The sequence below is a fragment of the Mauremys reevesii genome, linkage group 18, assembly GCF_016161935.1.
Source record: "Mauremys reevesii isolate NIE-2019 linkage group 18, ASM1616193v1, whole genome shotgun sequence".
NCBI lineage: Eukaryota > Metazoa > Chordata > Testudines > Geoemydidae > Mauremys > Mauremys reevesii.
The window spans coordinates 3,094,670-3,118,056 of NC_052640.1; the positions used below are offsets into that span (position 1 = coordinate 3,094,670).

A 23,387-nucleotide genomic window follows, 5' to 3' on the forward strand; every position below is an offset into this window, starting at 1 on the left:
GCAGGCCCTCAGCCGGCTCACCTCGTTGCTGACAGTTGAATCCCTGTGCATCATCCTCTGAATGTGGGTGTCTAAGCTCGCCCCAGAAGAGCACTTGGCCAGAGCTGCAGCGTGGGATTCCTTCTCCCTTTGCCGAACGATGGCCTCGCAGCCCAGCCATTCCGCCATGATCTGTTCGTAGCAGGCCCGGATCTGATCATCAACCTGCAGCATTCAGAGAGAGAGACCCGCCGGGACAGTCCGAATGGGGGCGTGGCTGCCCCTCTGCACGGCTCCACCCCATACATGCTCCCCACACCCTGAACACGCTTTATACCCAGGCTGAGTGCAAGGCTTCTGATGTCTGGTCTGAGCTCCGGTGTGGCACAGGCAGAGAAGTTCCCCCCGTCAGGTGCCACATGATGGAGAAACTATGACCCAGCTTCTTCCCTCCCCGAGAAGCTGCCAAATGGTTGAGCAAAGTGCTCTTGGAAGGGGATCAGCCTCCAGCCAGACAGCAGCATTTCAATCCCTTGCTCATCCTGGTGTCTAGGCACTCAGACCTTTCCCCAGGCACTGCTGAGTCCCAGCCAGTGCATGCCCAGCACCTGTCTGGCCCACCCCTTCCCACCCTGTCAGCACCACCAATCAGAGCCAGTGGCGCAAAACTTCAGCCACTGCAGGCTGGACACAAAAACCGCGGCTCTGTCCAGCTGCCTTCATCCCAAAGCTTCCCAAACCCCAGGTCTCTACCCTAGCAGCAGCCAACCCAGTGGGAGACTGACCTCTCTCCTCTCAGCTCCCGTCATCCCGAAGTGGTAGTGACCCAAGAGGAAGGGCCAGACGGCTTTCCTGATCTCAGGCTGGATCCCACCGTAGTAGATGAGCCGTAACAACTCCTGCTCCTCGTAACTCTGCGGGGAGAGCTCAGCCAGTTACTGAAAGGCCCAATTGGCTGGCATTTGCAACAACAATCCCTGCCCTTTTGCAGCACCTGACAGCGCCCCAGGATCTCTGGTGCACAACGGTCCCATAGCATGCACTCCTTTTGGGTGCCGGGCTTGGACACCCAGAGCCTGACATTTTTCCAAGGTGCTGAGCACCCCCAAACCCTAAACTCCAGCACTCAGCCTGAAACAAAACAGAGGCACCTGAAGCCAGGGAGCACTTGGGAAAACACTGGCCTTGAAGGGCCTTCGTTAAGCCAGGCAGGGCCCCTGCACAGCAGCGGCAGCCCTGTTGCAAGGGGAGGAAGATGCGACACAAAAGAAAAAGGGATCTGGCCAAGGTGACAAGGTCATTCTCGTGCCTTTGCAGGCCAACAATGCAGCTCCATAGCAGCAGCCCCGGGGCGGAGTTCACACCTGCAGGGACCACATCACTCAACCCTGCTGTGGTAAGAACAACTGTGCCCCATCCACACTAGTGATCCCACCATTGCTACCCCTGGCCGAGCTCCACACTGGCAAGTCAGAGCGAGAGCTGGAGACAGGGCCAGGGCCCTTAACTCCATGGCTCCTGCTCTAACAGGTCTAGTAGGTAGGGCTCCTGGGCTCTGGCACAGAATCGTTATGAAGCCTTGGGCATGTCACTTGAGCACTCTGTGCCACTCTTGCAGCATCTGTGAAACGGTGATAACAGTGCTCCCCTTCGGGGGGCTGTGTGCCTGAATCAATTCATTATCATTTGAACAATGTTGTGAGACACTTGGGCGTAAAGGGCCATACAGATGCAGAGCAGATCGTTAATGATGACTGGCCAATGCACAAGTGGTGCAATAAATAGAAAATGTAACGTAGGGAAATAAAACAGCTGGTAGAAGTCAAAAAAGAAAAAAAAGTGTCAAAAGGGCTTAGGCAGGCATCCCTTCTTCAGCCACTCAATGCGGCTACGCTTTTCTCATGCGCCCCATGAGTGCCCTTCTGGGGAACCTGAAGCAACAAACAGCAGAGCGGGTCTGGATAATCCGGATCCCAGCTGCAGTGGTTCTTGAGCAGCATTACACAAGCAGATACAGCCCTGCACTAACACACAGAAGAGTCTCTGCCGGAGATGCTTGCAATGTTGTCATTAACCATTGGTAAAATAACCACGGAGGAGCTTTGTGTTGCAATAATTCTTGCCTAGGCCGCGTTCCAGCAGGCTAACTAGAACACTGGTCCCTACCGTGCTATCCTGCAGGTATTTTTGCCATATCTCTGCAGTCAGTCCACAGCTGGCATTACATGGCAGGTCAGGAGACACAATGTTGTGGTTAACCAGTGCAGACAGGTGGGTTCGCACAGTGGAGAGATGTCTACAGTACGCCAGCCCTGCCAGGTGGAAGCAAGGATTCATTCAGAACAAGGCACTTGGGCAGCCCCAGAAAACACAAATGGAAGCACAGAAAAGACCCGGAATGCCAGTGAGTCCGTCCCCCCTGGGCCACTGGGGAATTGGCCACCAGTGCCGATTTTCTAGGGCTTTTTCCAGTCTAATTCTGAGAGTCACAAACAAGGGGTCTCCCTCCTTTGGGAGACTATTCCCCAGCCAGATACATTTCACTGCCAGGAGGCGTTTTCCTGATCATGGGCAAATTGCTGCTACTCTCTCTAGCTCACTGGGCCAGAGCCCGTGGTTTGAAGCCCCCGTCACGGAGCAGGAGCCCGTTGTGCCCGGGGCTGTGCAAACACAGAACAAAGAGAGTCCCTGCCCCGGAGAACTTACAGTCTGCGTTTATATCCAGACAGACGGGGGAGTACAAGGAAACAAGGAGACGATATTGGTCAGCATGGCGGGCAGTGGTTCTGGCACACGAGCAGCCGAACCCAAATTCTGGCCCCACACTATGTGCATGCAATTGGTTGATAGCACTAGTGTGTGCACATGCACCACGTACGGTATCAGACTGATTCCCTGGGCCAACTCTCCTCTCTGTCACACTGAAGCCGAGCTGTAATGGAGAGGAGAATCTGACCCGTCCTATCTTAGAGGTTCATACGGAGGAAGAGAGCACTCACAGCCATAGAACGCCCGGGAGAGGATCTGGTATTTCATGTTGTCACACAGGAGCTTTAGTGGGGTTCTGCCAAGAGAGATGAAAACCAATCAGATACAAGAGAGGAATGGCCCCCATCATGGCCCCTGCCATCACGCAGTGTCCTGCCCCCCCCCCCCTCCCCAGCACCGAATGCTCATGTGCTCCCCTGTACAAACACCTGGAAATGCAGCCTCTCCTCAGTAATTCTATCACAGAGCAACCTGCCCTGCTCTGTGACCAGAGGGAGGGGGAAGGGGTTAACTTTTCCCCCTGGTTTGTTTACCCTGTGAGAATTGTTCCATGCTAGACGTGGGCATCTGCTAAGCAGGGAAGGGAGAGAAGGGAAGAGCCAGGAGGTTCACTCAGCTGCCGCAGACACAGCAAGTCAGCTCGGGTTTTTTACAACTGATCAAATGTTTTGTTCATTCTAAGTTTTCTACTCCCACTGCCTGACAAACGCTTACCTGCGAGGGCTGGCTGTGCTTGGGGATAAGGCAATTTAGAATCAATGTGAATATTTACAGATGGGGAAACTGAGGCAGAGCACGTAAAACTGGGATTTGCAAAGACTCTACGGGAGTCAGGCACCCTCAGTCTCATCAGAAAATCCCACCCTACACTACCTGCCCAAGGCAGCAATGAGAATATATAGGAGAGCTGGGTTCAGAAACAGGGAGTCCCGGCTCCCAGGCCTGTGCTCAGATCACTAGGCCATGCCTGTGAGGAGATTACTGTACCACCATTAACCCATTCTGGACAGTCACTCCCACGACAGGATGAGCCCATTTAGGACACAGTAATTTTGCTGCTGCTACTTGGGCTACAAAACTGCCTTCAGGTCCCTACTGCCAATTAAGGGTTCCCCATTTTTAACATCCACCCATGCCTCACCTGGGGAACCCAAACTGGCCCTCAAAAGCCCTTTTCCATTCTGAGGATTTAAACATACAATGAAGGTGTCTCCATTTGAGCAGTAGCTGAGAGGGGGAGGGGGGACACATGCCCTGGAGTCTGACCTAGCCCCGACTTAGAAAATGGGTCCAATGTCTCCCCCATCATTGGCCGCCAGTCACACTGACGCACTCTGGGGATCTCCGCTTGGTTCTGGCACATGCATTCCCGCTGTTGGGACAGGCACACCAGCCACATTAACACGGCTTCCATTGGTTGTACCTTTCGTGGTTGCAGCCGTTGGATGGGCCACCATCAGAGGAGCTGTTCTGGGAGCACGAGGAGCAGGAGGACTTGCGGGTGCTAGGTTGCCACATGGAAGGCAGGCTGCTGGCTGGTGTGTCTATCAGCTCCTGGGGCACTGTGAGGGCAGGAAAAGACATCACTGAGCAATTGCGAGAGGAGATAGACGGCTCACACGCCAGATGAGAGAGAGAGGGACGGGAAAATTCTGATTAGAGAGATCAATAACCCATGGTCTTCCCAAGCAGATTGTATTAAACCACGTGGGTCTGCTGGCAGCCAATCACATTGCTGAGTAGTGATGCACTCGCAGGAAAGGAAAGATCCAGGGTAGCTCTGGTGCATTCAGCCAGCTTGCTTGGGACGGCTGAATGCTGAAAAAGACCCAGGGACCATAAGAAAAAGGGGAGGATATCAGAGTCGTGACTGAAGAAGAAACAGTTTGATTAAGATGCTGCAAGAGGTTAACCAGGGCAGCGCAGGCAGGCCGCTCCCGGGATGTTGTCATTTGCTCAGATCTCTGGGTGGGCTTTGAACGGTCACTTGCAATGGTTTGGGTTTGCGATTGTGAGCAAATTTAGTCTCCTGCATGTTCCCAGGTAATAGGCCAAGCAGAGGCTAGCATGAACTTCCTGTTCAGAGAGCCCTGCACATTCTGGACAGCCTCCTGGCAGCTCTGCTGCTGTTCTAGCACGACCATGCCCTGACGCTCCTCTGCCATTTCTATCTGGGGCCTCTTTTGAATAATAAAAAGCAATAATCCAGTTCATTTGCACGTAGGAGCTAAGAGACAGTAGGAATTCAGGCCTCCAGATGGCAGAGGCTTGTGCACGCCCCCTCGGCACCTCCTAGCCCTCCCTGCTTGTCGTTCTTGAGCAGCTGCTGGTGTTGGAGATGGGCACCAGGTGAAGGGATATGAGGCATGTCTCGCCAAGGCCTTCTCCCTTCTGATAACTCAGTGCAGGAAAACCGTAACCCAGATGGGTCTGCTGAGCCCAGCACGCAAGGATCCACAAGTGACAACATGGCCCAGGCAGCAAAACGAAAGCAACATGGGTGACAGCAACGTTACGCTGATGCGGGTCAGTCCACGGCGCACTGAGGGATCTGGCCAGGAGGCTCAGAGAGCGTTTGGGGATCACCACAATCTTGCTTGTAGCAGGAGTCTTCAGGGTCATCTCCCTCCCAGCGGCGACAGAGATTGCAGGGGAGGCAAGGAAAGGACGAGAATGACTGGTTACAGGAACTAAAGACGTGGAGACAGGGCAAAGGCACAAATGAGTGAGGGGAGGAAGAACCCATGCAGGAGTTAGAGCCTTAGGGGAAAGTCCTATACCATGTGACAGAGGAAGATACCCCTGCCAGAGGAGCTGTCAACCATTCGTTTAACGGAGAACTCCCCGCACTAGGGAACTGTACAGGAGGGTTCAAAACAAAGCTACAGAAAGGGGCGTCTCTGCCGTTTGTTTTACTTTTAGGCTATGTCTATACTAGCACTTTTGTCGGTCGGGGTGTGAAAAAACCACCCCCCGACCAACAAAAGCACCGGCGTGGACAGCGCTATGTCGGGGGAGACGCACTCCTGCCAACACAGCTCCCCCCACTCGCTGCGGGTGGTTTAATTACGCCAGCAGGAGCGCTCTCTTCCACCAGCTACTTGGGAGACCTTACAGCGGCACAACTGCAGTGGCCCAGCCAGGGCGCTGTGCGGTCCGTAGTGTAGACAGAGCCTTAGGCAGAGTTCTTCTGTACCTTAGTCACACACAAGTTACTGGGCAAGATACAGGAGTAACTGAGGGAAACTCTCTGGCCTCCATTATTCAGGACGTCAAACAAGATGATCTAATGACCCATTTCTGTGTCAAGCAACCCAATAGGATCATCCCCACCTGCTCCGGGGAGGAGGGGATGGGGCAAAGCCAGCTATGCCAATGTGGATTTTCTCACAGGGCATCGTTCTCCCCTCTTTGTGCTGCTGGAGTAGCACAGATGGGACCGAGGTCGGGCCCAGGATCTGGCCCACTGGGGTTGGTGAACTGTTTCCTGATTTGCACCAGTGTGAGAGAAGTAAACAGGATTCCCAAATAACACATTCATGGCCACCTGCTTTTGCAGAGAGAGTACCCAGAAAGGCTCGTGAACACAGCCAGAGCAGGCTCTTGGTCAGAGTCCAAGGAATATTTGGGGAAGATTCTTTGCAACATTCACAGAGCTCTCTTGTTCGGGAGCCTGGGGCCCTTCTCCAGCTATGAGAGCAAAGGGTTCATTGCTGCCCTCTCGACTGAGCAACAGGTAAATCCCAGTGATGTTGAAAAGGCCATTCTCCCCCAGACAAACCCTGTCTTGGATGGTTTTCAGCAGGGACTTGTGCTGTGTTTCCAGCAGTGCTGGCGGCGGGCTATTCCCACTCCAGCAACAAGCCACATTGCATGTCATTACTGAGTGCACCTACCAAACTCTGACTGCATGCCGGGGTATATTATCCGGAAAACGTAGTCCGTAGCTTCATCATCTTCCTTATCAGATGCCGACTCGGAAGAGCCCTGGGGACTTCGCTTTCTCAGCTTTGGAAACACCTTCCCCTACATAAATAAGAACTCCTGTTAACAAAGCCAGGCCATGTGTTTACATTCAGGGCAACCTCAAATGCCACTTTGCCACTGAAAATGCTGTCTGATGCAAGAACACACACGCTCTCCCACTGACCTAGAAGTTCACACATCCACAGCACTCGCTTGGCTGGAAGATCCCCGTGCTTTTGATTACATTCCCACAGAGAGAAAAGTTTACCCCTGAGGTAGGAGCTATGATATGAGCTTGTGCCGGAGTCTGTGAAACAGCAGAGCCCCAGCCACCGTAACTTGCATTCAGAGACGGAGTTCATAGAGCCTGCAGATCCCAACATGCAACGCGGCCAGACTCCTCGCTCGAGACAGGGCATCGCACGCTAAGACCAATTGCTAGGTCTATTGTAGGGCATCAATATATCTGTGTGTTAAGGTAAGAGCATCTGCAACCTGCTTTATGTTATGCAAGCTAGATGTGACCCTCCGGCTGCAGGAAAACTGCTCAGTGGCATAAGCCAACAGGCAGAGCCTGGTCACTCCCATCTTACATGAGTTTACTAAGTAAGGGGGAAATACATCCCTGTCCAGAAGGGCAGCTCAAGGTATCACAAGTCCCACTTAAACGCTCCAGGCTGAAGTGGTGCCCAGGTCTTATGCTGGCCTTCTGGTCCAGGGGTGCATTTTACCCAGGGTATTGATAACTGCATGGATAGGAGTCTTTGCCTGCAATAAAGCGACACCTGTTGTATTCATCAAGCTCCTGTGGGGCCTGTTCTTTCTTGGTAGCTGTGGTTGCTGGACAATGTGCATGTGAGAGATCAGGCATTTTCCTGCACTGCAGTTAGCCCGGACCGTGGCCCAGGAATACGTGTCCATCAGCAGGGTACATTTATAAAGGGGACACACTAAGATATAAGGTTTCATTTTTCATAGGCTGCAGGTTTCCCTCTGCTACATGGCCTCCTTTCTACAGGGGGTGCAGATCATGTCATCACCTGCAACTCCTGTCCAGTGCTGGGCTCCTGGGGTGCTTGACTCCAGAGGCATCCACACCCTGGGATTTTTCAACTGTAGCTGCCCGTAAGTCCGGGCAGGTACCACTCTGCAGCACCAGCACCAGCCAGGAGCCCATGTCAGCGAGGGGTGAGAGCACAGTTACTGAGCCTCTGCATTCCAACCCACACTTCAGTCAAGGTTCCTACCTTCCCCCTCTGTGACCAAAGAGGTGGGTCCAGCTGTCCATGAGGGAGGAGACCATTTTCTAGGCAGGACAGAAACTGAAGCAGGTGCCCTCCTTTGGGAAACCTGAGCGGAGGCCTCTGAATTCCATCCTGACTCACCAAAACTACTGTCCCGCCGCTGTCTACTATTAGCACAGGAATGAAAGCAGAGAAGATACACAACACAGAAGTTAGGGAAACAGGTGCCAGAGGTAACCCCACCAATCTGAAACCCCAGGGCACAGCACAGTGGAGCCATCCAGAGATGCTTCCAGGGGAGAAATAAATACAGAACATGCACATGCAGCTCCAGGCCAGGAGTTATCTGAACTTTCCTCCCACCGGTGGGAATCCATCCCCGGCAGAAGGCCTAGGCACCACTAGAGCCTCAAGTAAACTCATAGGCTCTGCACGGGGGAAATTCACCCCTACTTAACACATGGAAACCTGCCTGCAGCCACAAACGTTGTGGGGCTGGTGTGCACATCACTGCACCTAGAGGGGTCAGCAGGGATGGTTAATGACCCCAGTGAGATTAACAAGAATTCAGACAAAATTCCAGCTGTGCAGGCCTGGGCTTTGCAATTATAAACTTGGCCTGAAATACTAGCAGTGAGTTTGTTTCTGTTCCCCTGTGTAGGTCTCTGTCCCTAATGAACGTAATGCAGCGATCAAGGAAATCTTCTGCAGGAAACGTGATCTGTAGCAGGAGAGTGTTATTGCTGTTAGCACTAAGGCTGTTAGTATGCTGATGACTGTTGCTGTTTCATGGCCACCACGTGGAGTGCTGTATAAAACCGGTGAGACAAGCACAGACCAGCCAATCACGTCTCTCAGCAATGACAGATCAAAGGAGTCTCCTAACTCAGTCGGCCCACGGCCCACATTGTGTTCACTTGAGAAGAGGAAAGGACCCTTCTCACACAACATACATTTCTAGAGACGGTCTTAAAGCACTTTACTGATTAAATATAAAAGGCACCACTGTAATGCAGACACCTGTACGGTGGACGGCGGCAGCCAACTGGTTTACTGCACCCTGAATAACAGGGATTAGAGGACAAATTTTGCCATGGGCGCAGAAAACGTATTTACATTTGTTATGCTAGTGCTTGGCAGCCCCAACTGGGCTAGGACCCCGTTGCGCTGCGCACTGGGCAGACACTGTGAGGACAGGCTCTGCCCCACAGCCTGCACATCCTGAAGAGACGAGACACAGGGAACATTGTTACTCACATTTTACAGATGAGAACTGGAGCCCAGAGAGACTGAATGACACCCAGGGAGTCTATGGCCGAGCCAGCAACAGAACCCAGGTCTCCCGCGTCCCAGCCTGTCGCCTTAACCACAAGGGCTCTTCCCTCTCTAGTTACACTAGAACCAGGGGCTCCAATCCCGGAACCCCCTTCACAAAGTGCCAGAGAGTCGTCGCTGCCCAGCCCTGCAGGCAGCCCCTGCTTTTAAGGTCCCCCCGGAAGAGCCACGGAAGAGCAATCGCACAGAGCTCAGTTCATCTACCTTGGGAGCGTGAAGGGGTGACTCAAGCAAGCTGGGATTTGAACCAGTGGTTCCACAGAAACTAGGCATTTCAAGACTTGTCCTGGGCGCTCTCTGCCATCACCACATTCTCCAGGTACCTGCTGCAGCCCTCTGTGAGCAGATGGCACAAGCTGCCCTGGAGATAAAGCAATGCCCGCCTCCCTTACCCTGCTGGTGACAGTGCAGGTAGACGATCTCCTCGAGGCGAATGGTCATGGCATAGTCCCAGTACACACTGGAAGGAAAGAGGAGAGAGGCCCCGGTCACTCAGCAGAGTCCTACACCCCACAGGCTTTCAACTGTCAGAGAAGCCCCTCCGGCCATGCAACTCGACAGCCCCTTCAAAGCCATCCAATGGCAAGAGTCCGGGCCAGGCTTCCGTGGGTGTAAAGGGCACAGACCCAGTGGAAGCTGCACCCATTTACATCGGCTGAGGCTCTTGCCCTGCAGATCACCAGAACCCCCCTGACCCAGCCGGGAGCTACGGAGGGACATGGGGGATGTGAGCAACAGCAAGGTTCTGGCAGCCAGGCGCCTGCCATGGGAACAGCTTGGGGCAGTGGGAACGTCCCTGCACAAATGCCTTGGGCCTCTTCTCTCTGTGCTTCCTAAGTAGGTCAACATGAGTGAGCTGTGTTAAACCCAGGTCTGCTAAACCCATTGCTGCCTCGGCATCCTTCCCCGTACACGGTCACACGCAGCAACCATGTGTGTCGGGAGCCCTGGAGCAGCTGCCCTGCACAGACCCTTGAGCTGAAGCTGGCCACCCCACACTGGGAAACGAGTAGCGGTGTGCTGGCCAGCGCATGTCGATTACGCCCCCCATACTGATAGGTAGTATGGGCATGGAATTAGTGGGGGGGTTACTGGGGGGCAGTAATCATGCTAAATTATACTCAGCTTCTTCTTGCTCACTTATGCTAAGGCATATATCCCATGATGCATTGCGGCACATAGAGCTCAGCACTTGGCTTAGGCCAACAGAAAATCTGTCCCAAGCTAGATGGACGCGCACTATGACTCAAAGGTACAACGTGGTACAATGGAAGCGGCATGAAGCCTTTGCGTTCGCATGTAGCTCCATGCCCCCCGATGTTTGCAATTTAATATCCCAAATGGAAGATGGGAAAGGACACAGAGGCATCCAGGACAAAGCTGGCACAAGCTGGACAGTTAAACCTCAAGTGCTGTGACCAGTGTAAACAGCCACGCTACCCCAGACGGCTCGCAGCAGCCCTTCTGCGTAAGGCAAACGGAACACAGCGTGCGAATTTGCCTCCTGGGAAAGAATGGTGCTGTATTAACTCTCTCTCCTGGACTGTGCTGCTTTGTCTTCAGACAATACATTTGGCTGAGCTTGGGTATTTGGCCTCTTGAATATTTTCAAGAGAGAACCGCGAGGTCATCAAACCATCGGCGGCACCTTTTCCTCAACAGGCCACAGGGGCTGAGAACGGGGAGGAAGGGAAATGGTTTCTCATTGTTATGCTCTCGTTGTTCTTAGCGGCAGAACCCCCCGATCACACCAGACACAGCTTGACAAAGCCTGAACGCTGCTTTCTGCCAGCTGGGCGGTTTGAATTTGGCTCTTGAGCAGAGGAAGCCAAAATCCAATTCCCGCCTGAGCCAGAGCACAACGTTCCTCCTCTGACCCAATAGCTGCAAACCTCTGAAACCTCCTGTCCCCTCTGCTGGGGAAGCTTCACCTCCACACCAGAGGGGGGGGGGGGGGGGGGGCTCGAAGCCAGCGGCTTACATCCCAATTAAGCCTAACAGGATCTGAGAAGTGTCCAGGCCCCTGCTGGCCGTCTGTGGAGGGAAACTTTCACCAGGCTGCTGAGCTCCAGGGCTCACCCCAGGGGACTCGGTGCTTCCTGCGCTGCTGGGTTCTCCTTTTACTTCCGTAATGACACTTCTGGAAAGGGGCTGAACAATTTTTCATTTTACATTTCCTTCACTGTTGCTTTTAAGGACAAACAGAACGAATGTCAAGTCGAGCCCTGCAGGCCACAGTCCTCAGCCTGATCCGAGGGAGCAGGGTCGGGGGACAGCTGATTGACAGCAGGGCCTGGCACAGAGATCACAAGAGGAAATGGACATGGAATAAAAAAAAACAACCCTGTGATGGGTCCATCAAAGAAACATTTTATTTTCTTCTCTCAAAGACAATGCCTCAGAGAAGGCAGTTTCATTTCCAGGGAGGACCTGGCACAGGATGAAATCTCTATCCAGTTCTTTAAGTTAAGGTGCAGGTTTTCAGCAGCAATAGCTGTCAGTTAGAAAAGCAGTGCTTAAAAATAAGCAGGCATTACAGCCACCCTGTGAACGGCCCAGAGACAGACAAGGGCTGTGGGTGTATGTGTGCGACTGCAACCCCCCCCCAGAAGGAGGCATACTTACTTTGTGGTTTGACCTCTCTCTCTCTGTGTCTTGCCTGGACACTGGGAAATTTTAGAAATTAGCCTGAGGACCAAGTCAAGAACTCGGCAAAGCAATACAGAGATGAAAAGAGGATTACAGCAGGGTGCCAGTCATCCCCGCCAGCAGCACAGAGAGACCCCCCAGAATACACGGGGGTGAGAGTGGAGATGCCAGGAACAAAGGCAAAAAAAGAGAGACAAGTATAGAGAACAGACAAAAATGAAAATGAGTTACATGAACAATTACGTTTATCTCAGCCCAGGGGATAATGCTCAGTTATTTCTGTCCCTGGGGTTCCTATACTATTTCTTTAGACGATTCTCTGCTATGTTTCAGGAGAACTGATCTACTGCTGGAAAGCACTTGGGAATTCTGTTAACGGTTATTGTTCAGTCCAGGCTGTTACACTTATGTCAATAATGAGTTGCTGGAAGGAACTTTTCTGAGCTGCCCGAGGCCTGCAAAGGCCTGGCACAGTTTGTTAATGTTAGCTTGTAAAAGGGAGTGTTGCAGTCAAGAAAAACGTCACCAACGCACATGGCAGATTCCAATATCCACTTCATCGGGGAATGCTACCCTGAGGGGAGCTCGGACCCCATGAACGGAGACGTGCCAGAGACTTCCTGGAGTCCACTAGGGACCTTGCTATTGGTTTTCTGTGGCAGTGCTCAGATACAAAGGCGTGTGCAGCAGGATAAGGTCTGAGAGAGAAGTAAGAGCTACCTGCCTCAGAGCCATGTCATCCCCTTGGCCCCAACACACCTCAGCCAGCCACTCCTGTGTACACAAGCCCATTGCTCAGCGTTGTTATTCTGGAAGCTGCTCGCATCTTTTCTCCTTGCGCATGGACTTCCCTGTTTATCTGCTTTGTGACTCCCTAGATCAATCAGCAGCATTAACAACCCCCCAAAAGATACTGTGAAGAGCACACCAGGTCTCTCCCTGGGAAATCACTTGGAGGGCAAAAAAGCAAATTGTTCCACACCCTTCAGCATAAACAGCCTCTCTGATTCGACCGGCTGAACGCAGCCCTCAGGAGACCGATTCCTTAGCAACGTCTCCTCTCTGTTCCCACAGCCCCTTCCGGCTCTCTGTCCCCGAAGACCAATTGCTCTCTCTGTTATTGTTTTCAACTCCTGCATAATTGTTCTGTTCTGCTCAGGTGAGCATTTCCTCAATAGGCTGGGTAAAAACCAGCACCCACCCAAAGCACTGAACTGGATTCCCCAGGAGGTTCAGACAAGGGCTTTTCCCTGTTTACATTATACCTCTCAGAAGGCAAGAGTGAATTCAGACATCAGCTAAACGTCTGGGACCTGCTCCAAAGCCCACTGACCACAACAGTTGTTCCATCAGGCCTTTTAGAAGCACTTAACGTTTTGCCTTGAATGGTTCATTTCCCTCTTGTTCTCTGGCCGACAGGCTCATGCATATAGAGCGAATCACCTTTTCTCGTAGTCCAGATCTCCCACAGAACCGTTCATTAGCTGGTTGGGGGTCCATTTCAACGTCATGACGTCTGCAGTCTGATGAAGGGACAAGTACCCCGGGATCGCCTCCATGTCGTCTCTCTTTACAAAGAGAACAGAGACAAATTACATTACTGGCCCGCAAAAAGAGCCTGGACGACATTGCAAGGGCCTGGCTCTTGGAATCCATGCAGCTCCAGTCTGCTGAAAGTCCTGCTTGACCAACCTGGCACAGCTCTGCCCAGCACCCAGGACCATGCGCACTTCCTGATCCAAGCACCAGGAAGGGGGATGTAAAACCGTTCATGCAGTACTGATCTTCTCCCATGAAACATCACCGCAAACCTGGGCTGGTCAGAGGGCTGGGGGCAGATCCTCAGTTGGGGAAAACTGTCACAGCTCCAGCGAAGCGGTTTTATCTCACTCCCCTTACAGCCCGAATGGCAGACTCCCGAGCTGGAGGGGACATTTGTGCTAAAGAAGTGAGCCCCACATTCTGCCCTAGTTCCCTCCCCCACATCTAGGGCTTAGCCGTCCAGGCCCCAGCACGCTCACTGAAACCCCTGCTCACACAGCCACCCCAGAAGCCACGGCTTGGATCCTCCAAGGGGTTAGGATGGCGCGGAAGGGGAGGGCCCACACTCCACAGGGTCAGCGCTGCAGAACATAAGGCGAAAAAATGGGAACTGCGGCTCCCACCTCAGACCATCCCCGCAGAGCTTGAGTACCTGTCTGGGTCACAGACTCACAGGCACCGAACCCCCTAGAACCCCCTAGAAAGGGGCACTCCCTTCAGTACCATGCTCTGTGCTTGTGGAGCCATTGGAGGAGCGTCGGTCTCATTAACGGATGGACACGACGGCTTGGGCCTGTTTGCTGGGCTCAGGACAGAGGGACGGGCAGACCGTGACCTCTCACATGCTGACGTCTCTCCTCCCCAGGCTCTCCCCGCTAATGCTCAGTGACAGGCCTTCAGAAGTTAGCAGTGAGCGTTCCTCAAGCTAGCCTGGCCAGAGCCTGATCTCTAGTCACGCAGCTCAGCTCGGGATTGATCTGCTCCTTCCCTTGGGAGCCGTTCTCAGCGCAGCCCTCTCTGCCTGCATCCGGCTCCCAGCTGTGGGGCCCACTGCAAAACCGGAGCTCCCCCCCAGGGTGAGGAAGGATGGCAGAGACACGCTGCCAAGCTCTGCAAAGTGGTAGGGCTTGGACCAGGAAAGGGCCCAACAGATCCAAGCGGCCCCCCACAGTCACCTCTCACCCTGGGCTTGCCGCGCCTCTTCCAGCCCAACCCCCCACCTTCGCTATAGGCTGTCAGCTGTGCAGTGTGAACTCCGGGCTCCAGCTGCAGCCAGCGGATTGCTCCACTGCTGCACCCACCCATGTCCCGCATGCGTAGCCAGTCTGCCGTGCAAGGCCGCAGTGCCGGGGAAGGAATGGACACAGCTCGTCTGGCCTGCGTGCCTCTGGGGGAAGAAAAAGGGGACCAGTTCCTAGTCAAAAGGAAGCAGAAGTCCCCCCGCTTCTAGCAGGAGGATCCCCATCTCCTTAGCTTTGAGAAATGGAGCTCCGCTATTTCAGTTCCTGAATTATGCACTTGCCAGTCACCCTTTCTCCCAGCCTGGGGCAGGGCTGGATAAAAAGAACAGAGCAGTGTTTTTAAGTACAGATTTGCAGTCACAGAAAGGTCTCAGATTCCTTTATCCACTAGCTGTAGCAGTACAAGGGTTATGCCCCTTGTGGGATGCTTGCCTCCATGTGGCAACAGACACACACACACACACGCTCTTCAGCAGGTCTGATGTTCCATCTAGCAAAGACGGGGTGACACCCGCTAGCCAGTACAACCAGGAGAGCAACTTGGCTTTAAAGCAGCCGTGTCCCAAGTTTCATGTGCTTCACCCTTTCCTCGCACGCAGGCTACTTACCGGCTGCACCATGACGTTGTTTTTGCCGTAGAGTAACGTGGCTCTGGAATTCTGATGCAAAGACTCCACATAGTCTCTGGCAGACAGTGACGGCCGGTCATCCATGCTTCCACTCGAATGCCTTTTCTGAATCTGGAAGGGACCAGCACAGGACAGCTCTGTGAGTGGATTTCACCTCCTCTTGCCCCAGGAGAGCCCAGCATGCAGACGGGCTTCAGGCCCAGCACAGCAAGAAGGGTCACTCTCTTTTCTTTGTCTTTTTCACCCTCTAGGTCACCAGTTTGACACTAGCCAAGGTCAGCCCTAAACCCATGGAAGGCCCAGGGCTGCAATTCATTTGCATGAAATGCAGCAGACTGCAGCTGCCTTCATTTTTAATTTGGAGTTGCCCCTCAGAGAGATCCCAGAATGCAGTCTCCATCTTGCTCCAAGCAGCCGGTAGCCTCCACAGGCTGAGTTTTGGATCCTGCTGGAAGGATCCTGTTGTTGCAATGATTAATTTACACTTCTCCAGCCTCTTTCATTTGCGGATCTCAGTGCACTTTGCAAGCCAACTAAAGAAGCTTCAATACACCTCTACCCCGATATAACGCTGTCCTCGAGAGCCAAAAAACCTTCCCGCGTTATAGGTGAAAATGTGTTATATCGAACTTGCTGTGATCCGCCGGAGTGCGCAGCCCCGCCCCCCGGAGCGCTGCTTTACCGCGTTATAGCCGAATACCTGTTATATCGGGGTAGAGGTGTACCACCCAAGTCTCTCCCCCCTCACCGCAACGGGAGCCAAGTGAGACGCAATTCACCCCAGCTGTCCTCCAACACTCACACAGAGGGCAGGGCGCTTAGTGGGAGAGTCCTGGCGACAGTGTGAGCTGTGAATGCGATGCCTCTGAACGAGTTCGTCAGCGGAGGGGTCAGTCCAGAAGTGATCCGCCGTCTTCATCTTGGTGTACTCCAGCGCGCAAGGCCCCACTGCACAGGGGTGAGATTTAAAGACCAAGCAGAATCATAGGGCAACATTTTCCCTCTTGGATCCTCACAGCAAACGCCTCAACTCCAACATTTTGGGAACAGAGAAGGTGACCTGAATGTGACTCCAAGAGACACAGCTCAATTCCTGGCCTGCTCCAGGGGCCATGCAGTGGTGCTCTGGCTGTTGCTCAGGCTGGGTTATAAGGTGACCAACCAGCTGTACATGATACTATCTCGTATAATGTGTATAACTCCAAGAATAAATCAACAGCTCTGAGCATGGGAAGCCGTGCTTAGGTTACAGCATTCCTTCCAAGTCTTCATTTGAAAATGGTACTTGGGCACATGGGAGATGTATTACCGGTCAACGTTTCAATGGCTAAGAGAACCAATGGCTGCAGCTATTCAGCATACGACACTGGTGGCCAGTCGGCAATTATTTTGAGTATGGTAAGAGTTCTTTTTAAATGTACTCACGCGATCCCATCTGCCCACCCCAGCTGCGGCAAGACCCATTAAAAGTCTGTTGAGTTCTCATGAAAATATGGTATTGCGAGCATGCAGGGGGGGAGGGGTGTCTGTCTGCAGAGTCAGCTCTGAGAGTAGGTTAAAAGATAAAGTTACCCAATAAGGAAGCAAGAATTGGTCCATCTACAGGATCCATCAGGAGAGCTTCTTTCTCATAGTATTTACTAGAAGCAAAGAAAAAAAACCGTGTCGCTGGCATACGTGCTAAAGCCAGACAGGGCTGTTTTAGCCATAAATTGCCCTATTCTTTCTGCTCCTCTGTGTGCTGCCTGCATCTTTCTGCATCCGCTGTTGCTGATGAGAAAGGACAGCAGGTCATTCTCCCCCTCCAGAGGTAGGCAGCCCTCCTCCAGCCTCCATCTCCACCTGACACAATCCGTACCCACCCCTGGCCTGGCCCAAACTAAAACATTAGGAGCCCCCGGGCTCAGGAATGCCGCCACGGGTCTCTAGGGTGCCTGGCACCTGCCATTCTCTCGCTGGCAGCAGGACTAAGTGAATCCTGCTGGCCTAGTACTAAACCCGCTCTATTTCAGCAAGCTTGTGCGGGAGGGGTCACTGAGTCACAACCCTGGACTGCCCCATTAAGAACAGGGTCTGAATTTCAGATCCTGGGCCATAGCAGAGCTGAAAGAGAAAAAAATATTGTTTTGTGCTGGTCCTGTGGTGCCTTCCGATCAGCGAGGCACAAGAAAGTGAAGCCAGCTCAGCTCAGCCCAGCCCAGCCCAGCGCAGGGACGTTGGCTTTAGGGCAGGCACTGCTGGGCAGCAGCTAACAGGAAACAGCTGGCCCACACCAGCACTCACCTGCTGTTTTCTACCAGGTAATGCACGATTTTATCCAGGACCTTTTCGAAAAGGGCTGTGCGGATCCAGAGGTGCTTGATGGCCTGGGGAGACAGGTTCGGCAGCTTCTGCACTTTGCGCACGTTCTCCTGGACGCCTTGCACCTGGTTTCGTCTTTAGAGACACAAGGCAGAAGACAGCACTGCAGACGTCCTTTCCAACCAGAGCAGCAAGCTGAGCCACGGGGCAATGAGCTCCCTGCTCCACAGCTAGTGCAGGGCTGGCCCACTAGCCCCGCCCCACCCCGCCCTGATGTGCGGCTAAGACCTGGCAGGTACGGTGTTGGCTGCCTGGTGGGGAAAGCCCGTGGGAAAGTCCACCTGCGCTAGGGACCATCACTTGGTGACAGATCCCTTCAGCTGCTCCTTGTGCAGGGCCGGCCAGAGTGGGGGGACAAATGAGGCAATTTGCCCCAGGCCCCGGGCCCCACAGGGGCACCCACAAGAATATAGTATTCTGTAGTATTGCAACTTTTTTTTATGGAAGCGGCCCCCGAAATTGCTTTGCCCCAGGCCCCCTGAATCCTCTGGGCGGCCCTGTCCTTCTGTTCTTCTCGCACCTCCTTTCCAGGGAGGCCTGTGTCAGAGTTTTTAGAAGTGACCTTGTTAAATTAAATGGGCAGTTATAAAGAAACGGAACTGAGACACAACACAAAGGCACCCCAAGAACAGCTGCTGACTTAGGCCCTGATTCAGCAAAGCACTGAATAGGCTTGGAAGGTTTCGATTTTTATTGGTACATGTCGGTAAACGTCAATTTCACCGTACACACAAACCAATGAAAAACTATTTCCATCTGCAATCATCAAAATTTACGGAGAGGCAAAGAAAGAAAAATGCTGTTTGAGAACTTAGTAGAGTTTGATTTAAGAACATAAGTACGGCCATACCAGGTCATGCCAGGCCATACCAGGTCAGCCCCGTATCCTGTCTTCTGACTGTGGCTCTTAACTTTGCAATATGATGTTGACAATTTGTGTTTCACTGGTTATAAAGCTTTAACTTTACGAATCTTAATGTGTATGGTCATTACATGATTATTGTCTATCCCCCCACCAACTTCCCACAACCAGGAAAATGTAAATTGATAAGAATAGAAAAATGCTTTAAAATAAACATTGCTATTATCCACTGAAATAATAAAATCAATAAAAATCAAACTGTGCCAAGCCTGCACATAAGCAAGCCCTTAAATCCCATGGAAGTCGAGCACCCACACGACACAGGTCTCCAAGTTCCATTTTTGAAGGCGACTCAGACACTTCGGGGCCTACGTCTCATTGAGAGGCTCTGGGATTTGGGCCTAAGTGCTTTGAACACAATCTTTGTAAATCCTTCATGACCAGTTTCTGGGAAACGTTTCTGGTTTTTGTCGTCACCGAGACTCCAGAAAGCAGATGGCCTCTTTACAGCCCGGGCACTGTACCTCCAACCTGGTCCCCAGCTCCTCCACCAGGGCCAGGATTCTCAAACGCGGGGGGCCTCCCATTAGGCATCTGACTCAGTGACCTGACTGTCAGAGGTGCCATACACGTCTAACCCCCACTGCCTCAGCACCTCTGAAAAACGGGCTCTTGTGAAGATGCCAAAGCAGAAATGTTGGTGCCTAACTTTGGGCCCCCAGGTTTGAATACTGTGGCCCAAATCTCCACCCAGCACAGATGCAACCAGGCAGCACACAAGGCGCTGTGGCAATGGCAAAAGCCTTACGTGTTCTCGATGAGCTGTTCTAGATCTTGGACCTTTCTAGAAAGATCTTCTGCCGGAGGGAAGCTCTTGCCCACCTTCATGAACAGGGCTGCGATCTTGTTACTGCGCAAGAACCCGGCTGCTCTCCGCTTCAGGCTGTGCAGGACACAGGCTTCCACGGCAGCTGCAACAAAGCCAGAGGGTTACTCAGCCCATCAAAAGCCCCACAAAACAGCCTCCCCAGGAAACTAACTGGCCCGTAACTTGTTGCCTCAGATGTTTCCTGCAGCATCCGCGGTCTCGCCCTACAAGTGGAAACCTTCCCTGAAAATGAATCCGACTCACATTCTGTCCCGCCTAAACAAAGGGAAGATCCAAAGACATGCACGTCTGGCACAGCAGCAGGGACAATCTGGCGGCTATGCCTGCAAACACACCCATTTAAAGAGAACGTATGGGACTTGTGATGAAGTGAGAATGTGCAGACTTCCTGCCTCAGCGCCGGGAAATGGATTAGACCAATGGTTCTCAAAGCTGGGCCGCTGCTTGTTCAGGAAAAGCCCCTGGCGGGCCAGGCCGGTTTGTTTACCTGCCACGTCCGCAGGTTCTGCCGATCGCGGCTCCCACTGGCTGCAGTTCACCGCTCCAGGCCAATGGGGGCGGCGGGAAGAGGCAGCCAGCACATCCCTCGGGCCGCGCCACTTCCTACAGCCCCCATTGGCCTGGAGCAGCAAACCACGGCCAGTGGGAGCCACGATCGGCCAAACCTGCGAACGTGGCAGGTAAACAAACTGGCCTGGCCCACCAGGGGCTTTCCCTGCACAAGGGGTGGACCGCTTTTGAGAACCACTGGATCAGACAATCTCTCGAGGTCCCTCCAGCCCTGCATTTCTATGATTGCAAGGCTTAAGATAACACAGACACCATCCATAGGCAAGAAAGCAACAGGGAGAGGAGCCGCACTGAAATAGAAAGCTAGCCGCTGCGATTGTGACTCTTTGGAGCATCTCAGACACGTTCCTTCCTGAAAACATCTTCACCCTTTATTCCTGCAGCCCTTTGCTCTCGAATGCTAGAGCCAGCTGTTACTCGCTGAGAAAACAAGTTATTGCTAGCAGGCCTGGGGCCACATTCTGCTCTCTACGGTACTCATGCAACCTCACTAATTTCAATGGCGTTGTTCTCTAGTGAGGAGAGTTGGGCTCGTGGCATGAAAGCTGTGGCAAAGCCAGGACGGGCAGAAATGCCTGTACCTTGAAATCAGTCACGTTAAGATCCATGAGACTAAATAGTGTTGATTCGTTAAGACACAGAAAATAAGTGCCTGCCCCCTGTATTACCCCAGTGATGTGTCTGGCTACAGCTCCTACCTGAATGCATTCCAGAGTGCTCTGAGTGAATGCTTTGATTATAGGTAAGGCTGCATGTCTGTCATGGAGGTCACGGAGTCTGTGACTTTCCGTGACCTCTGTGACTTCTGAAGTGGCTGGTGCAGCTGGCTCAGGCAGGCTGGGCAGCCCCTGGGCCATCAGCAGCAGCTTGGGGGTGCGGGGGGGGGGCTATGAGCTGGGGGAGGGGGTTGGGGTGCAGGGCAACACTTACCTTGGGGAGGGGGGTCCCTGGCTCCCACTGGCATGTCCCTGCATCTCCTAGGCAGAGGGGCCAGGGGTCTCTGTGCACATCCCCCGCAGCGCCCATTGGCTGCAGTTCCTGGCCAATGGGAGCTGCGGAGCCAGAGCTTGTGGCAAGAACTGCGGGCGGAGCCCCCTTGGCCGCCCGTCACCCTAGGAGCTTCAGGGACATGCCGGTCGGAACCCGCCAGCCCCGCCAACCCTCCCCCGCCCAGCACCAGCAGGGTCCCAGACAGCATGCTGCCACCCTCTCCCCCACCCACCAGCATCAGTGAGGCCCCCCCGCCGCCCCCCCCCGAGCACCCACTGCCCCCAGCCCAAGTTTTAGTCAGGGGTATATAGTAAAAGTCATGGACAGGTCACAGGCTGTGAATTTTTATTTACTGCCTGTGTCCTGTCCATGACTTTTACTAAAAAAAACATGACTAAAACATACCCTTAATTATAGGCCAACAGCTGTGGAGAACTGGGAAATTTCTGATATATTTTTATGAAAAATAGAGGTGACTGGGTTTCCCCTCTCACCTTGTATTGTTAACCCTTGGGAGGGAGGGGGTTAATTTTTCTTGAAACCAGACTAGCAATGCAGCAACTGAGGGGAAGTCAACTGAAGCATGAACCAGCTACTAGAAAGTGAATCATGGGGAGGGTGCGGTAACGAGGCTGCAGAAGTACCAGCCCTTGGGGGCACCGGCTCGTTTTGACAGGGTTCAAGTGGGGAGCAGACAAAGAACTGAGACGCGTAGGAAGTGGCAGCTGGGAGGTCTCTCTCGCTGGAACCAGGAACTGACACTGACCAGAGGGTGTGAAGGACTCTGGAACCTGCCAATGTGTTCATGAGGGAGATGGATCGCCCCGGGTACGCCAGGCATTCATACACGCTGTGCATGGCTTCCAAGGTAGGCTTTTGTTCTAAACAAACACCTGGCTTTCTGAAGGCTGGCGGGTCACCGGCGCGCCCTGGCATCGCCCCAGAGAACAGGACGCCAGGTGCTGAACTAAGCTCAGGCTCGCAAAGGCGATCAGGGAGTGGCAGGAGGAAATTGAAGCTTAAATCCCTGGTCTGGCGGGATGGAACAGGTGCCCACCCTGAGAAAGGTGGCGGCTAGTGTGGGGTGCCCCTAGGAGGTCACAAAGTGGTCAAAGGTGCAGTTACTTCAGGCACCGTGACAGGGTCAACAGCTGAAAAGTGCAGCCAACCCACTGGACAATACCCAAGCCCACTCAGTGTCCCTGGCCCTGGCTGCACTGCTAGCAGCTGGCTGGGTTCCCTGCAAGCAAGCTGAGCGTTTCTGCATGTTCAACGGGGGGTTGCTTCCAGCTCTCCAGTTACCCAGGTCGCCATTACCGATAACGTGCCGGACTCTACACAGATGCAGATGTTTATACAGAGAAACATTTGTGTCTCTCATCATCTTTTATTTGAGAGTCTCACATGAAACAACACGTTTGGACTTGCACCAGTTACAGCAGAGCACTGGAATGAGCTGGCTAGTGTCCATCACCGCTGCCCTCCACTGGACAGAGTCAGAACTGCTTAGCTAAGTGTCATGGGCACCGCAGGGCATACAGCTAACCGGGTACTCGTCTTGGGCCCCAGTGGTGTTTTTGGAGCAGGAGACCAGAGTTCCAGCCCTGCTCCCGCTGTGAAGTTCTCAGTGGCCAGCTCTCACGGACAATTCGTGAACTCCTCGGCGCTTATAGGTGTCTTACAATATGCGCAAGAGACACACGGAAACTGAAGGATTTCCACGGTAATACAGCAAATTGGGCAGTTTTCTAAATACAAATCACAGTTCTCTGAGCTAAGTTGGTTCCTATAGTCTACAGGTAGGAGAGACTCTAAATATGTGGACCCCAGTAAGGCCACATTGGGTTATTAATTCAATTGGAATGAAGTGGCCTTCTCCCCAGCTTCAGTGACTCACTTTACCAAGACAACTAGTGACTTGTATTGCAGCAGCTGGTACACAGCCCTAACTTCTCCAGGCCAACCCCACGTAACACATGCATGTTCTGTTTTGCTGGAAGGGGATTGTTATACACCAAACAAAGCCCCCAGAGAGAGCCAAGGAGAACCTGCCGGTTCCTGCAGCATCCCAAGTGATGGAGGGCACCCCATGAAGTGGTGCACAGCCCTCATGCTGACCCCTGGCAAAGGGGCAAATTAATCCACAGCGACAACTCAGAGAACAATGCACCTGGACACTGATTTCACTGGCAATTTACCTGTTTGAGCCTCTAGGGATGGGGGGAATCAGGAGAGATGGCTGGTGTCAAACAAAAAACTTACTCAGTAGGCTGATCAGACTGCTGGAAAATTACACAACCCCACCATTCTACAAGCTAGTGATCTGGGTGCGGATGGGACAAGCTTTCTGGCAGACACACA

The 23,387-nt window shown here is 53.0% G+C and overlaps 1 protein-coding gene across 4 annotated transcripts in view; it reads right to left on the reverse strand.

Annotated features, from left to right (window-relative positions):
• Positions 1-23,387, reverse strand: part of SGSM1 (small G protein signaling modulator 1) — a 78,398-nt gene that overhangs the window by 15,830 nt on the left and 39,181 nt on the right. For 2 of the 4 annotated variants that reach the window (XM_039505410.1, XM_039505407.1), the window contains exons 4-18: positions 19,386-19,548; positions 17,638-17,790; positions 16,927-16,994; positions 16,157-16,302; positions 15,334-15,465; positions 13,386-13,510; positions 11,919-11,981; positions 9,686-9,753; positions 7,962-8,125; positions 6,645-6,774; positions 4,172-4,310; positions 2,979-3,043; positions 2,146-2,291; positions 765-893; positions 22-204 (exon numbers count right to left, since the gene is read on the reverse strand). In XM_039505410.1, coding sequence (XP_039361344.1) covers positions 22-204; positions 765-893; positions 2,146-2,291; positions 2,979-3,043; positions 4,172-4,310; positions 6,645-6,774; positions 7,962-8,125; positions 9,686-9,753; positions 11,919-11,981; positions 13,386-13,510; positions 15,334-15,465; positions 16,157-16,302; positions 16,927-16,994; positions 17,638-17,790; positions 19,386-19,548 — 1,874 coding nt within the window. The remainder of the gene's footprint in view (positions 1-21; positions 205-764; positions 894-2,145; positions 2,292-2,978; positions 3,044-4,171; positions 4,311-6,644; positions 6,775-7,961; positions 8,126-9,685; positions 9,754-11,918; positions 11,982-13,385; positions 13,511-15,333; positions 15,466-16,156; positions 16,303-16,926; positions 16,995-17,637; positions 17,791-19,385; positions 19,549-23,387) is intronic. The other 2 variants (XM_039505409.1, XM_039505408.1) reach the window with 2 other exon arrangements.